Source organism: Centruroides sculpturatus, unplaced genomic scaffold (genome assembly GCF_000671375.1).
Source record: "Centruroides sculpturatus isolate CEXI.00-Female unplaced genomic scaffold, Cexi_2.0 scaffold1197, whole genome shotgun sequence".
In the NCBI taxonomy this organism is placed as follows: domain Eukaryota; kingdom Metazoa; phylum Arthropoda; class Arachnida; order Scorpiones; family Buthidae; genus Centruroides; species Centruroides sculpturatus.
This window is the reverse complement of record NW_019385486.1, coordinates 98,525-116,168: the sequence shown is the minus strand read 5'-3', so window position 1 is coordinate 116,168 and position 17,644 is coordinate 98,525. Positions and strand designations below refer to the sequence as shown.

The 17,644-nt window shown below is 31.3% G+C and overlaps 2 protein-coding genes across 3 annotated transcripts in view; both read right to left on the bottom strand.

Moving 5' to 3' along the window:
* Positions 1–5,925, bottom strand: part of LOC111639430 (nuclear fragile X mental retardation-interacting protein 1-like) — a 31,200-nt gene extending 25,275 nt beyond the window's left edge. Inside the window, exon 1 of one of the 2 annotated variants that reach the window (XM_023385319.1) lies at positions 5,567–5,925. In XM_023385319.1, the coding sequence (XP_023241087.1) occupies positions 5,567–5,821 (255 nt within the window). In that variant the 5' untranslated portion in view covers positions 5,822–5,925. The remainder of the gene's footprint in view (positions 1–5,566) is intronic. The other variant, XM_023385320.1, reaches the window with a different exon arrangement.
* Positions 5,926–15,934: 10,009 nt separating this feature from the next.
* The window catches only part of LOC111639436 (GPI mannosyltransferase 4-like), a gene marked incomplete at its 3' end in the record, with an annotated part of 5,973 nt that continues 4,263 nt past the window's right edge, over positions 15,935–17,644 (bottom strand). The window contains exon 2 of the mRNA XM_023385327.1: positions 15,935–17,442. Within this exon, the coding sequence (XP_023241095.1) occupies positions 15,935–17,442 (1,508 nt within the window). The remainder of the gene's footprint in view (positions 17,443–17,644) is intronic.

Here is a 17,644-nt window from a genome sequence, read left to right as displayed (position 1 = left end):
TATGAAAATAAAGTGAAAAATACTGTATTATTATTTCGCTTTTTTCACAAACTAGGGAACATCGTTTGCAGCAGCTCATTTCTTGATTGTCAAAAGTTTTCAACCTGCTTTAATGAGAAAAATATTTAAATGCAGCGACGTCTCCAAACTCCTCTATACTCTCCACCTGAATCGCTGACGATGGATGTCACCGATCGTCAGCGCCACAAGCGGAGAAAATATTAACTAGCGTCTATACGCTCGGTCTCATAGAGAGAGATAGTTGGCGGACGGCCTTACTAGCGAAGCGATCAAGTGGCCTTGCCTACACACACGTGTGCAGTAGCAGAAATAGTTGACACGATAATATAATTATTATATATTATTTAAAACAAAAGTGATGGAATGGCAAAATGACATCACTTTTGCTGTCGAAGCCGACGGAATACAAAGTTAAAAATTTTCAACTTTTGCCATTGTGGAAAGCAAAATGGCAAAAATTAAACCAATACGAAGGCCGTTTAGCAATGTCATCATAAAGATCATGTGGGATGATAGCATTCCAACTATGGCGGTTGGCAAGCTAAAAAGCTTTGTTTGTACACTTATACACTAATATTTTAACTTTACACTATATTACTATCCAATTTAAATATTAATGTCAAATAGACTTACTTACTGCATAAAGTATTGGGAATGGTGTAATTGTAATTCAGTGATGAAAGTATTCGATATTCCTAACTTTTGAAGATTTAGAATATTTTTCCTATCCAAATTATTCATTTTTGAGGTTTTTTATTTGGGATAAGATTGAAGGCAAACTTAAAGTTTAATTGATATAAGAAAGCAATCCCAGTAGATGCCATTTTCAACTACTGGCAGGGGAACTACCTACTGTAGTAGCTTGTTTATATTTGTGGCTGGCAGATGGCGCGTTTCAATTGTAAGGTAATATCCACATGTGAGTACACATGACATGGAAAGACGACGGAATGGCAACTGTTTCCGTCGTCCATTTCTGCATGTGAGTACCAGACTTAAGTTGACCAGACCTGGTATATTGTACAGTTTACACATTTCATTTTCTATTAAGCTTTGTAAATAAATACTTTAAGTATGATTTCTACCGTAGTTTATGGTATTTATAAATTTTACATTGTTTGTCTATGTTTTCATCAACCCTCATGTAGTTGAGGCGGCTACTATTTAAGAGCATTTATTATTTTGAGCTGTAATGGAGAGATGTGCTTACTATTGAGTGTGCCTATTATATATATAAAACCTGTATACAGTAGGGGAAGGTTGCTTAAGTTGTATCCCATAAGAAAAATTAAGTATAAATTGTAAGATATATTAAATAAACAAGAATTGATTTTAGCTGGATACCTTTTGCTTCAGTTTAACCAAGAATTTTTCTGAAGTCCTCAATGGAAACAGCTAACCAGTTAAGATGATTATGATGGCTGTCATAACTATAGCCGATAAGAATGGCATTTGCTAGTTTTGGCATTTTTATTTCAGTCTCTGCTGCATTCCTTTTGGCTATGCATATTACATTTCTTTGCTCGCAGTGCCATTTACCCCAAAGTAGACAATTTTGTAACTGAAATTTTTCTTTGAAAAATCCTTTTTCACATCCTCTGAATAGCATGTACACAAATTTGGATGCCAATCAGTTTATTGGTTGGAGTTACAGAGTCCTCTGAACAAGACAACTTTAATTATGATTACCCTATATATAACAATCATATTAAAAATTATCATCAGTTTCCATTGTTGTTTATTTTACTAAATTATCAATTCAGTAACTATCACTTTAGTTACTGAATTGATAATTTAGTAAAATAAACAACAATGGAAACTGATGATAATTTTTAATAATATTGTTATATATAGGGTAATCATAATTAAAGTTGTCTTGTTCAGAGGACTCTGTAACTCCAACCAATAAACTGATTGGCATCCAAATTTGTGTACATGCTATTCAGAGGATGTGAAAAAGGATTTTTCAAAGAAAAATTTCAGTTACAAAATTGTCTACTTTGGGGTAAATGGCACTGCGAGCAAAGAAATGTAATATGCATAGCCAAAAGGAATGCAGCAGAGACTGAAATAAAAATGCCAAAACTAGCAAATGCCATTCTTATCGGCTATAGTTATGACAGCCATCATAATCATCTTAACTGGTTAGCTGTTTCCATTGAGGACTTCAGAAAAATTCTTGGTTAAACTGAAGCAAAAGGTATCCAGCTAAAATCAATTCTTGTTTATTTAATATATCTTACAATTTATACTTAATTTTTCTTATGGGATACAACTTAAGCAACCTTCCCCTACTGTATACAGGTTTTATATATATAATAGGCACACTCAATAGTAAGCACATCTCTCCATTACAGCTCAAAATAATAAATGCTCTTAAATAGTAGCCGCCTCAACTACATGAGGGTTGATGAAAACATAGACAAACAATGTAAAATTTATAAATACCATAAACTACGGTAGAAATCATACTTAAAGTATTTATTTACAAAGCTTAATAGAAAATGAAATGTGTAAACTGTACAATATACCAGGTCTGGTCAACTTAAGTCTGGTACTCACATGCAGAAATGGACGACGGAAACAGTTGCCATTCCGTCGTCTTTCCATGTCATGTGTACTCACATGTGGATATTACCTTACAATTGAAACGCGCCATCTGCCAGCCACAAATATAAACAAGCTACTACAGTAGGTAGTTCCCCTGCCAGTAGTTGAAAATGGCATCTACTGGGATTGCTTTCTTATATCAATTAAACTTTAAGTTTGCCTTCAATCTTATCCCAAATAAAAAACCTCAAAAATGAATAATTTGGATAGGAAAAATATTCTAAATCTTCAAAAGTTAGGAATATCGAATACTTTCATCACTGAATTACAATTACACCATTCCCAATACTTTATGCAGTAAGTAAGTCTATTTGACATTAATATTTAAATTGGATAGTAATATAGTGTAAAGTTAAAATATTAGTGTATAAGTGTACAAACAAAGCTTTTTAGCTTGCCAACCGCCATAGTTGGAATGCTATCATCCCACATGATCTTTATGATGACATTGCTAAACGGCCTTCGTATTGGTTTAATTTTTGCCATTTTGCTTTCCACAATGGCAAAAGTTGAAAATTTTTAACTTTGTATTCCGTCGGCTTCGACAGCAAAAGTGATGTCATTTTGCCATTCCATCACTTTTGTTTTAAATAATATATAATAATTATATTATCGTGTCAACTATTTCTGCTACTGCACACGTGTGTGTAGGCAAGGCCACTTGATCGCTTCGCTAGTAAGGCCGTCCGCCAACTATCTCTCTCTATGAGACCGAGCGTATAGACGCTAGTTAATATTTTCTCCGCTTGTGGCGCTGACGATCGGTGACATCCATCGTCAGCGATTCAGGTGGAGAGTATAGAGGAGTTTGGAGACGTCGCTGCATTTAAATATTTTTCTCATTAAAGCAGGTTGAAAACTTTTGACAATCAAGAAATGAGCTGCTGCAAACGATGTTCCCTAGTTTGTGAAAAAAGCGAAATAATAATACAGTATTTTTCACTTTATTTTCATACTAGCAGACCCCGCCACGCCTTGTTGTGGCTCAAAATGTATCTATTATAAATGTATAACACTTCCCCCTGGGAGAAAATTTTTCGAAAAATTTCTTCTTAGTGTACATTCTCTTGACGTACCCTATTAAAACGCAATCAAAAACGCAAAAACCCGCATCTAAAATAGTATAATAGAAGCCAAGTTTTTCACAGTAAGCCTTAATCCTGTCCCTCTCCCCCCAATGGGGTAATTTCGACATGTATTCGACAGCCTATGTCCACCCTGAGGTTCCATTCTAAATATTGGTGAAAGAATTTTTGAAATCGGATGAGTAGTTTTGGAGATTACCTGCTGCATACAAACTAACATACAAACATTACCTCTTTATTATATTAGTATAGATGACGTTTTTAGGAAGAAATAATAACTGAGTATTATTGGCATGGAAAATACAAACTTTTTCACATTAATACTATTTAATCATCTCTTTTCGATTCTTAAAGATACCAGTAGTTAATCGTTAATGTAAATTTTTTTTTACTCGAAAAGTATGCAAAATTAGTAAAACTAGGTTACCTACAGTATGCACTGTCTACTATAAAAATTTTCACATTTTCGGACCATATATGATAATTATTAAAATGTTGTGTATTAAATCTGTTATAAAATTATTACTTTTGTTAATCAAGACTGTAAGAATAAATACCGATATAACCTTTCGAAAAAATTTGCTTATTTTTTTTGCAAAAATAAGCAAAGTTTTTAGTTAGTAAAAAAATTTCGAAAAATATGCACGGAAATATGGTGATATTGAAGGTAAGAACTTATTATAATTAATATTGGAGAAGTACACAGAAATGTGAACAAAAGCAACATATATTGTTTTAAAGTTGAAATTAAAAGTATAACTATGGTAAAAGTAACATTGCTTCAGTTTACATCTCTAATATAAATAAAATTCTTTATAGAAAAAGCAAAAGCTTATTACATAAGAAAAATTAATTTATTGAATAAAGTGTACACTGTTTTTGACTGAATTTTACAGTTTGTAAAATTCAGTCAAAGACCAGAAATGTACTTAGCTTCCTCCTCATCAGAAATTTACAATATGAATTAGACAACATTAGACTTTTAATATTTTTCTAGAAATGGGCTTATGATGCAGTCTGAGAACTTTTTCCACAGTTTGACCACACAATGAATGTATTTATATCTATATACCAAGCTGCTGTTGAAGAGAAATCCCGTCAACCGTATATAACTCACGAATAAGTATAACTAAATACAACTATAACTATATGTAATTATCACAATTTCATAAAATAGCTATACTCGCACACAAAAGTACAAAACGACCAATTTACTCAACAGACGATTCTCACCGATAACTAGCGCCAAAATCTTTCGCAGCGGCAAAAAATGGAAACAGTGTGAATACGGCAATTTTCCTTACGGCGGACGGCCTTACTAGCGAAGCGATCAAGTGGCCTTGGTGTAGGGAATTGTGGAAGTGACGTCACGCTTGACATGTTCCCCACCGGCGAGGGAAAATTTCACTGCATCAGTTGTCCCTACACCCTTGTCGTGGTTACGCGTGTTCGCTGGCTAACGACACCATTTTAGCATTTTTAATGTCGCTTTCTCTCGTAGGTGGAATGTATTATGGTGAATTAAAGTAATTCGTTTTGTTAATATCGACGAGTGCTTGCGTGTTTCTTAATAAAGTTGTTCTTAAACGATGCAAATAGCCGAAAATAAAAAATCGTTCGTAACTTTTAAACGGTTGATCGTAAGTAATTTTTTTTAATGCCAATCGATTCAGCGTGTCAAATTACATCTAGATATATCTATATTTATTCGTTAATATTAAGTTTAAGACCTTTTTTTAGCTGGATACCTTTTGCTTCAGTCTAACCCCGTTATTCGAACAGTATGTTCCCTACAGATGAAGTAAATTAATAAATTATTTTAGTTAATTCGTTACAAACTACAAACTTACATTTCCTTTTCCGTAAAATCGTATATATCCAGAATTGTTCCGCGGTTTATATTTAGGTTGAGGATAACTTTTCTTAATACACAAACTATTACTATTATTATTATTAGTAGTAAATCCACTTCCCAGAGTGAAAAATGGGGAACTGTCATAAACTCCATTCTCATTATTCGAATAACTAGTAAAAACAGAAGGTAATGGCAGTGATTTTAAACTATTTCCGCCACATTTGGTGGCAAAAGTCGGCAAGGAATACATTTCGCCTTTCTTTCTTTAATTATTGTTTCTGCTGTGTCTTCTTCCACGTAAAAATAAAAGCACGTGTTTACACTCGCAAAACAGACTCCATTTTAATTCTATGGTGCTGCATTGTTGCCAGTTGTAAAGAATCCTGGGGAAAAAAAATTTTTTTTTTTCGAAAATATGTGAAAAATTATTTAGTAAAATAAATACAGTATATTTGATAATATTTTTCCATTTCAAACATTGATTTTAAATTAAGTTTTGGTGAAAAATGTTTTAATCGTCTTTGAAAATTTGTTGTTTAATTACAATATATATTAATATATTTTTGTTATTTTTTTAAAACTCTTTTCGCCCTGTAGGCACCTGAAAGGGCCTCTTTTAGCAGGCGCATTATGGGTTCGGCCAGGCCGACAACGGGGCTGCCGGATGGTGAAGAACGGAGTCCGACATATCAGGACGGACACACCCGAAAAATTCTTGGGGATTTTTCGACCCGTCTGGATTCGAACATCATAGCTATAGTTTGCCGCCTTGACCGCTCCGGCCATCGCCTTATACGATTATTATAAGTTCAGTTACACTTACAATGAACTGACCAGAAGTGAGGGACCACTTGTGAATATGCCTGATTTACCTTCAATCGGCAGTGATCAAGTGAATAAAAATGAACACTGGTGGTTATTCATGAATCCGCGCCTCGCCGACGGTCTGGCCACGTATTTTCCGGGTTTTCTTTACGTTAGTAACACCTAAATAAGGCATCCCCTCGGCAGATCGCCCGTGTCGCGTTGCTATATACGAATAAAACCAAGCCTTCAATCATACAAAAAAATAAAATTTTGTTACATAAATACAAATGTATAATAGAATCCTAGGAAATTGTATTAATTAGAAAATCATTTATAATTCGTAGTATGAAATGTTAAACGTATATAAAATGCATTAAAAAATATACTTTTTAAAATTATTATATCTGTTACTTGGGTGAAATTGTAGCTCTGAATTCAAATTCTCTAGTTTTTGGTTCTCTTTTGTTGTAATGAATGTTCAGATCTGTAAAAACGACGGACATCCCACTCTTTCTGATTTGATCTCCTTGACACTTCATGATAAACAACAACAGTAGGCTAAAATAACCAAATATTTAATATGATTTTCATTTTAATGTTTATCCTTCTTACTTTTTGGCCAGGCAATGCTGGTTGTATCTGCTAGTTATTAATAAAACAAACAAATTTACGAACTCTAATAAAAATATAAATTTAAAATACTCTAAACTAATTTGATTATTCTAAAAACTCATGAAAGATTTTTGTTTAGTTCAAGTACAAATCCTGATAGAGTGTTCACTGTTCCATGAGAAGCCTTATTCATAAAAGTACAAAATGAAGAATGCATTAGTGCAATAGTTCTGAACAAAACTGTCTCAACGTTTGGTTCCTAACCAATAGCGTAGTGTGGGTGTCAGCCGCCCGGGGCGGAGGAAAATTTCGCCCCCCTTATTTAGGTATCTCAATTTAAAAGACTAAAATTCAGTTTTGTCACAGAATAAGTAATGAAATATTCCATGCTAGTGAAGTGAAAAATAGTGTGCAGTGCATGCCGGTTCTAAATCAGTCACAGCGACTAGGGAGACTTGGGTAGGAGTAACGTAAGTGACCTAGCTCTATTGGATATTGGAGGTGTATATATAGACGAATAAATCGTACAAGCAAAAAAAGGTTGACAGGTAGTGCACGGACGGTGAGTCAATTCTCAGACTGTCCGTATGGTAATACTATTCCGTGCGGATTGAAATGTGCTCATTTCAATTGGTCCAAATCGTAGGTGGACTATATCTATATCTATATCTATATCTATATCTAAAAATGGACATGTATGTCCCTATATTTCACTTTTCCGCCAAAACTACACGTCGCACGTGAATGGTGTTTGTATGTGGTAGTAGCCCCAAGTCTCCATTCGTGCACCAGAGTGGTTGCGTCTCGATAGCTATAAGGGTGCGGGAGATATGGGGCTGAAAGTGGTTGACTTCGAAGATGTGTAACAATGGAAGTGTCAACAATGTAATTGTTAACAATAGAAGTGATAACAATGGAAGTGATAACAATGGAAGTGTTAATCTAAAGATTTACAGGCGGTTTTTTGCGTTTTTGCGGGAAATCGAACATATTTTTAGACTCATGTAAAAATTCTCTAATTAGTCTGGAAACGGGGGACCTAATTCTTGCATTCTGTGAAAACGGGTAAGATTGGCTATAATGTAATTATCTTAATCTTCACTATCATTACTTTTTGCCCACAAATAAAAACCCAGCGAAGCGGGTCCTTGCAGCTAGTATGAAATAAAATGGTTCAAATTCTTACAAGATATTATTATTTATTGTGAAATTTTGCCGCCCCCACTACGCTACGCCACTGTTCCTAATAGTACTGACCCAGAAGTATCCCTTCTACAAATCAGACTAAACCACTTTTATACCAGTTGTAGGGAGAGAGAGCTTTATTAGTTGTAATTGCTGTTATTTGGAGTCCTGGGCATTTTGTATCTGTTTCTCCCCTATGAATGGTTTCAAAGTAGTTTAGTCTATTTTGACAACTGCCAACTTATATTGGAGACATTTTTTTTTTCTTTTTTCGCTTTTTTCATAGCTGCAATAGAGTCATACAGTGCACAGGGGGCAAAACATTCTATAAATTAATGTATTTAGACTACAATCGTTATTCCTTTTTGTACAACAGTTTTTAATGGCAAAAATATGTATAATTTTCATGTATTAAAATTTACACACTAATTGGCAAATTCAAGGAATGCACCAAAATCCTTGCACAGTGTGCTATTAAAGCTGGAGCATGGCTAATATACATGTATACTGTCAAGCTGGAGTATGCACTGGCTGGAAGCATTACTGTAAAATGGCTTTACCATTAAATTCAACCACCAATAAATTTAATGGTTTTATGCTGCTCTTCTATTGAATTTTTAAATTGTGTTCTTGTACCACCATGAAAAGTTAATTAAGAGGTTTTTTCATAAGGGGATAGGGTAGCCTTTTGTTCATGCACATATTTATGAAGTAACCAGATTTTCAAAATGTAAAAGCAGTATGATAAACTAACTGATTTAACTGATTATATCTTTATTTGATAAATATTTTCATTTGAATAAATTCTCTTTTTAAGTTTGTCATTTTGACTTAATACATTTCAAAATTCTTCACTCATGTAATTAAGATTTATTTTAACTGTCATTACAATTAATAATGTTTTAGTCAACTTAGTTTTCTCACAACTTGAAACATAACTATTAAAATAACTTTCAATAGTGGAATTTTTCCCTGGTAAACAGTGCAACTTTGATAAATATCAACTTTAATCTTGGAAACATTTCAAGAAAATCCATTGTTTGTTAAGATGGTTATTTTCACCTATTGCATTTGTATTTCGACATTATGACTCGCCTAAATTCATTACAAAATTCACTACCTAAAATTACATCATCATTGCTTTCTATGTAATGGATGGTTAGTGTCTAAAATTATATCTATGCCTTGTAGAAATAAAAGAAAATTTAATCACTCTTAATTTTTTGGTAACAAATCAGAGTGGTTGATATAAGTCTAATGCTAAAAATATAGTACAAAAGCAGTATATACAAATCTGACAATATAAAGCATCTTGAATTTCTGGTCACATTAGTATTTAGACTGCAATAATTTTAAGTTTAGCTTAAAACATTTAAGAAAGAAAATTCATCTGTGCTCATTCATTAAAACAAAAACATTTATGTCTAAGTTAAAGATTTACAACAAAAAATACATACTGGTAATTATACCTTTAAGTTTAATATTGATACATTTTCTGTAAGATCTTATTTTAAATAAGACTCAATCCTGAAAAAAAAATTAAAAATTTAATTAATTAATTAATTAAAGGAATTTTAAAAAATTAAAAATAATTTTAAAAAAGCAGTTTCTCCCATATTTAAAAAAAATTTATTTTATAGAATATAACAAAATTATGACAACATTGCACTTTCAATTTTGTTGGCATTGATCATAACCAAATTTTGATTAGCAGAGCTTTTGACTATCACGATTTTGACTTGTTGAGATTTTAATCTTGTTATGTTATTGATTTATTGGTATTCTAATCCTAATTCTAATACCACAATAGTATAGTATGCACAAAAAATTATTGATAAAAAATAAAAAGAATAAAAATTTGGCATATATAAGAACACTTCAAAACCATAATCCAGTTAAAAGAACAAGAACATTCATTAGAAAACAATTGTCTTCAACCTTTAAAAGGCCACCCTCAGGTTCTACTGGTAGAATAGAAAATCGAACAAGTTATATTTAAAAATGTTCATTGTGTATGTGAACTTCTTATGCCTTTGCATCAAACGGGATGCAGACATTCATTTTGATAAAGCTCAANTATACTTCAGATGTTAATTTAGTATCAAAAACGTAAAATATTTGAGTAGCCCGAGAAATAGCCGAAGATTGCAGCGCCACAACGCTAGCGAAAATTTAAATTTGCCGACTGGAATTCTTTCGGATAACGGACGTTTCGGATAACCAGCTTTCGGATAAACGATGCTCTACTGTACTTCCACCTCCTAGCCAATTACTTACACAACAAACATTTTTAAATATATCTTGTTCAATTTTCCATTCTACCAGTAGAACCTGAGGATTGGCCTTTTAAAGGTTGAAAACTTTTAATGAATGTTTTTGTTCTTTTAACTGGATTATGATTTTGAAGTATTCTTATATTGTATACATCCAGCTTAGGATAGTGTTTATAAAATTTGGCACAATTTTTATTTTCCAAAATATGTAATTCATATACTGTCTTATTCAAAATTTACATTCCATATGGAGATTTAAAATATTTACTGTTTACAAAACTTAGATTGGTATTCTTATTTTATGAAAAATATCTTTAGAATGTCACTATTTATACACTCACTGCCAAAAGTTAAGCATGGAGCAGAAAATGTTCATGTCCGGAAAGCAATCTGCATTTGAGAGGCTGCAATTCACTGCAGAGGTAGGTGGAAGTATGAAAATATGTTACGTTACTATCAATCATGCTTATGTGTCGCAAAATATGCAAAACAGGCAGTAGTATAAGAAGCCAGCCTTCTGAAGTGTGAGAGGAGTTGCATGTAAGTGACGAGAAAAAAGTGTGGAGAACTGTTGTACAATTAGTGTGCATGACTGATGTGTTTCTATCACTTCCAGAAGACGAATGACATACAGTGAGCGATGGTGGTGTGTGGGACACCTTGAAGCAGGACAATCAATCAGAGATGTTGCTCTTTTCTTCGGCGTTCATCATTCCATCATTTCACGGTTATGGAAACAATTCCAAACAAGCCAAACATGTTCGAAGACCTGTGGCCCGTCGCCCAAGAGTTACGACTCCTGCAGAATATCGCTATATTGCTGTTGTCAAGCAGAATCAAAGAGCAACCTCTACACATGTGACATTGATGGTTGCAGTAGCCATTGGTAAAATGATATCTGCTACTATTGTGCGCCAAAGGCTACAAATGAACGGACTGTATGCACGGGTACCACGAGTTTGTGTTCCACTATCCATCCAATCCAGAGGCACACGATTAAAGTGGTGTCGGCAACATGTGAATTGGACTGTGTCTGATTGGGGCAACATTATGTTCACAGATGAGTTGCGATTTTCCCTGGAGGCAGATGACAAATGTGTAAGAGTATGGAGAGAAAAAGGCACACGCAATCGACTCTAGAATATCATCGAGCATCACACATTCCAAGGTGGAAGCATTATGGTGTGGGCAGGCATTTCGTTGGGATATCACACCGACTTGCACATCTATTGAGGGGGTTCTGTGACAGCTGTCTGGTATCAGGATGAAGTCCTCAAACCCATTGTGAAATTATATGCTGCAGCAGTTGATCTTGCTTTTGTTTTAATGGACGATAATGCACAACCCCATAGAGCTGCCCTTGTCGACGACTACCTCGAGAGTGAGGGAATCGCGCATATGGATTGGCTGGCGTATTCACCAGACCTCAATCCCATTGAGAATCTTTGGGATGCCCTCAGCCGTGCTATATGTGCATGTTTCCCACACCCTGCCTCTCTCAGAGTTGCAAACTGCTCTACAGGAGGAATGGCACTTATTTGACTCTGGATGGTTGATCACCTCATGGAAAGCATGGTTACTTGCTGTAAACTTTGTGTAAGGATAAGGGGGGACCATTTACCCTATTAATTAATGTCGGTTTTGTTTGTTTGTTTTGGATTTAAACATCGTTTTTGTTAATGATTCCAATATGATTTCATCTTATACTTTTGAAAATTCAATATGTTTTCATTTTTCTATGTAATTCTTTGTGTTTCATGCATAAACATATTTGCTACTGTCCTGCCACATTTCATGTCAATCACAGCTGTATTTGTTGATTTTTTCGCAGTTTATCACTCTGTGCTTAACTTTTGGCAGTGAGTGTATACAGTTTTATATAAATTTCAAATTTGGATATTTTGTAATTTTATAATGTTTGAATCAAGGATCTCCAAATTATAACCCACAGCTTAGATTTGGCTATTTTGCTGATAAACATTGCATCAGTTTAAAAAAAATTAACATTCAAAATATTTATGTAAATATTGATATGTACTTTTACTTTTAGTATGGTATATTTAAAAGCATATTTTTTACTGTATTTCCTCAATTCTAAGATGCACATTATTTCATATTTTAATCTCTAAAATTAGAATATGTCTTATATTTGTTAAAAAATATGCCAGTTTTGATAACTGTAAAAGTGCAAGTTATAACATAGTTTTTATTATCTGTAAATCAGGATTGACTTAATGCATAACGTGACAAGGTGATTGCCTCAGCAGCAAAATGAGCAGTCAAAAATGTTCAAAAAGAGAAAAAAAAATAATAATAAAAACATTAAGCCGAATACAATCAAGTCTCATAAATGTACTTTAAAGTTGTTTATAAATAGTTCGTAAAAGAGCTCCAGAGCTTTAAGTGCTTTCTATTGACAACCATACTGGAAGCAGTGGCAGCAAAAATTGGTTTTCCTCAGACACAAATTACCATAGATCTGGCACTATGCAAATAAAATAATTTTTATTAAGTATGTTTATTCTGTTGTTTCTTCAATTATGTGCAATGGCAATACTATGTATTGAACTCAACTAAAATTTAGATTCAGCTATTTAAAATGTCCACAAAAAGATTACTGTACACATTAGAGAGAAAATATAATATATTGTACAAAAGAGCATGGAATTGTTATTATGAAAAGGATATGGTTGCTACAGAGTAAATTATATTTTATTTAATACCAAAAAGCAGTTGTAAATAATGTTATGGATAAATTTGTTGTTATAAGTTAATAAAAAATTTTTGTGCTTAAAATTTAAAATTTATAGTATATCTTACAAAGTAATGGCATCTTTAGAACCAAAGAAACACAGTATATTTCACTTGTAGCTTTATTTTTCTTGATAGACCTAATGCAAAGCATGCAGTAAATAGTGGAGAAGAAATGGAATATAGTAACAGACAGCTAGTGATTAATTCACAAAATACAAGAAATGCATATTTCATAACAAAGATATGCGATTGCATGCAAACAACAGCAATAAATGCATAGCAGCAGAGAACTATTTTGTTTCTCTTGTACGTATAATATTTCTAAATTCTTATACCAGAGCTGAAAGGATAATGAGTTAATAATACAAACCAAAACAGTATCTTCTGCTATTAATAATACTGCATCATTAATTATACTTATCATAGCAGAATTAGTTTTAAGTGTAAATATTAGATTGCAAAAACTAACATATTACTGACAACTAACAATATAACATAACTAACATATAACAAAAGGCATAACGTAAAGTATAGCTTCAATATGTCTTTTGTTTTTTATACAGCAGGATTGTTGAGAAATACTGATTCTCAATAGCACATGCTTCAACAACAATACTGCATAAACTAGTTTTTCATAAAATCCGGTGGTAAAGCATTGTGTTAATATATGGTAAAGTTTTTCAATGCTGAAAGTATATAATATTAATAGACACTTTAAAATTAAGCATTTATCAAACTACTCACAAAAATTTGTGAAAAAGTTTCATTCAGTTAAAGTCTACAAAATATACATAATTATCAAAACAGTTTTTCAAAAAGAGAAAGAACACAAAATAATAAGAACAAATTTGTGATTATTGTACTATTTATTAACAAAACAAAAAAAAACCATATACTGTGTGTGTGTGTGTGTTCTATTTGAATTGAAATTCAACTTTATTTTCTAAAAATATATAATTATAAAAGTTACAGAATATTTAATTAAATATGAACTGAAGAATGAGAAGATCATTTTCTTAAAATTTATTATTATTATTATCATAAATATTAACAAAACAAGGAAACTATTTGTTTATGGCAAGTTACTTATATGCAATTAAAAAAAACAAAGAATTGTTCACAAAAGATTGCCATAAATAAATAATTTCCTTGTTTTGTTAATATTTATGATCATTTATCAATAATAATAAATATTAACAAAATTATCTTCTCATTCTTCAGTTCACATTTAAATATTCTTTTGCTTTTATATTTGTAAATTTCTAAAAAATAAAATTGAGTTTGAATTCAAAATTTTTTAAATTAATAAAATGAGAGAAAGTATTTAAAAAAATGATTTTGTTATAAGTTCTCTTACTCTAAAAATAAACTATGATAAAAATTTGTTTCTGGATTTTAATTCAAATAAATCATCTATAGAACCATAAAGAGTAATCATGAACCTTGGTGCTTGAACTTCCTGGACCTATCTTCTGATGTGATTTTCTTGGACAGGGGCAGATCTACATAGGGACTAATAAGACTTAAGCCCTGTGCCCACAAAAATTGAAATATCATCATAAATTTTTAATACTTTTTCATTAACAATGAGCACTTATCGTATACTGAAAAATAGTTAATATAATAATAATAATAATAATAATGATAATTTATATATTATTTGTGTTATTGTAATCAATGTTTGCAAGGACCAAGTTGCAATTTTAAACCACAATTTAAACATTCATAATATAACAAAAAATGGGGTCCATTTGGACTTCAATAAGCTCTAGGCCCTGAAAGACCTAGATCCACCCATTCTTTGATCATATTTCTCTTTTTTCCTCACTTTTTCTAAATATTGAAATTATATAAATTGAGTTTCTACACTTCATAATTAAATTATTATTGTACAGAAAGGGTACAGAGTCCTATACAGGTTCAGGTCCCAGAGCTACAGTCCTGGCTTTTCCTCTCTGTTGTCATCCTGTACATATAATTATATTCGTATGTGACAATTATATGCATATCACAATCAGTCTTCTCACAAAATGATATTCTGATGAATGCTGTGCTCAAAAGATGAAGATATTGATAGGTATTTTCAATTGAATGAAAAGGCTGAGCAATTTAATCATTTTTTTTACATTTAATGAATTTAATCAATACTCTTTATCTTTCACTATTGTTGTTGTTTATTCATACAATTAATAATAATTTTCAAATTAATATCAGACATATAGCTATGAATGACTGTGAGGTGCCTATGCACTCCTCAGCTTAATTGGAAGAGCTCATATGCAGTATATATAATATATGCTTTCACTTTCATCATGTAAACTTAAGCTACTGTTATGTGTTTTACACTTTGACTGTAACTAATAGGTCTNTAAAATACAATGGTCACATAAGATGTTGAAAATATAAATAAACTATAAACATAATTTTTTTTAAACATTTTACATATTTTATATAGGCACCAATCCTGGCCTAACATTAAACAGAACATGACTAGACGAGGAATTAAAAGTAATAATAATGGATTTTCATTAAAAGAAAGTATTGGACTTAATAATTTATTCATTAATAAAAATGGTATTCCTGCAGTTAGATAAGGAAATACTATACAACGTATTGGAAAATTTTCTTCAAACTCCCAAGACCGCAGCACTTCAAAATTAAAAACATCACCTGAAAATAAAATATTTATTTATTTTCAATTATTGTTTTTCATACAAATTTAAACTGAATAAACCAAAAAATCTTTTAAAAACATCAAAAGTCCATTGTTCAGAATAAAATTCTTTAAAATTAGGTGGATCTTCAGAACTAAAATGAGGATAAAATTTTGTCAATAAGACAAACTTTGAATTTAGAGTTTGTTCACTAATTGTATTTGGAATTACAACATAAAGTTTTACTGTTTCATTAAAGTGATCTTTTGATAATATATCATTAACAGTATTTTCAAATATTATATAATCATTTCCACTAAGATCATGAATAAAACTAGGATCAGTTGAATTTAAATTTAATAAGTATCTTGGTGGCATATAAGTATGATAAAATATTACATGAGAGTTTATTCCCAATTTATTATTTTTCATTAATACTTTTTGCAATGAAATCATAGAGGGAATTAAACCTCCCTGATGTACAAATCCAAAAAAGAAACCACAGACTAGATTGCTGAGGATCCACATCATAAATAGCCATTGCTTTTTTAAAGTGTAGCCATAAATTGAATCAGAAAAAAGAAAACAAAGTGGAAGAAGAACAGGAATTAAAAATCTAGGTTCTTGATGACAAAATAATGATAAGGTAAGAATAGGGAAAACAAAACTCATTAGCATCATTGAATTATGTGGTAAGAGATCATAAAAAGGCCATAGACCTTTAACCATTTTTAAAAGAATTTGGATATAGCAGAAAATACCCATTAATCCAAGAATTCCAAACAACAAAGGAACATTAATTAATAAATGAAGAAACCTTGGATGAATGCCATGAATTGCCAAGTTTGAATTATCAAGATTATAATGAATAAAATTTATTGGCGTAAAAATTAAATTCTGGAACAAATAAAAAATATCTTTCAAGTGATTAAACAAGTGTGAAATTGATGTTTTAGAATAATAAATTGTATCAATTAATGTCAATAAAAAGCAAACAATAACAAATGTTGGTATAACTGTCAATAGTCTGCAAAACATCACAATAAAACTTAAAACATTTTTTTTTAAACCTATTTGCAACCAAAATAAAACTGGAACAAATGCAAATAATATAAATGTTGGACGATTGTAAATTCCCAGAGCTAGTAGTAAGCCTATTAAATTACCATAAGGAATATCATTTGAATCATTATTACTTTCACTTAATTCATATATAACTTTCGAAACAACCAACAATAAAAATGAAAATAGTAATGATTCAATAGAATTACTAAACGTTCTTGTGTAAAATACAATGGTCACATAAGATGTTGAAAATATAAATAAACTATAAACATAATTTTTTTTAAACATTTTACATATTTTATATAGGCACCAATCCTGGCCTAACATTAAACAGAACATGACTAAACGAGGAATTAATAGTAGTAATAATGGATTTTCATTAAAAGAAAGTATTGGACTTAATAATTTATTCATTAATAAAAATGGTATTCCTGCAGTTAGATAAGGAAATACTATACAACGTATTGGAAAATTTTCTTCAAACTCCCAAGACCGCAGCACTTCAAAATTAAAAACATCACCTGAAAATAAAATATTTATTTGTAATAATGGTAAAATTTAAATACAATCAATTTAAATTGTATAAATTAATCTGAATCTAAATGAATAAAACACTTTAAAATAGCAAAACTCTAAATATTTTTAAATATCTATCAAACTTTGTTAGAATTATTACATATTTAAAAAAAAGAAAACTATATATTTATATATATTTTTTTGTTT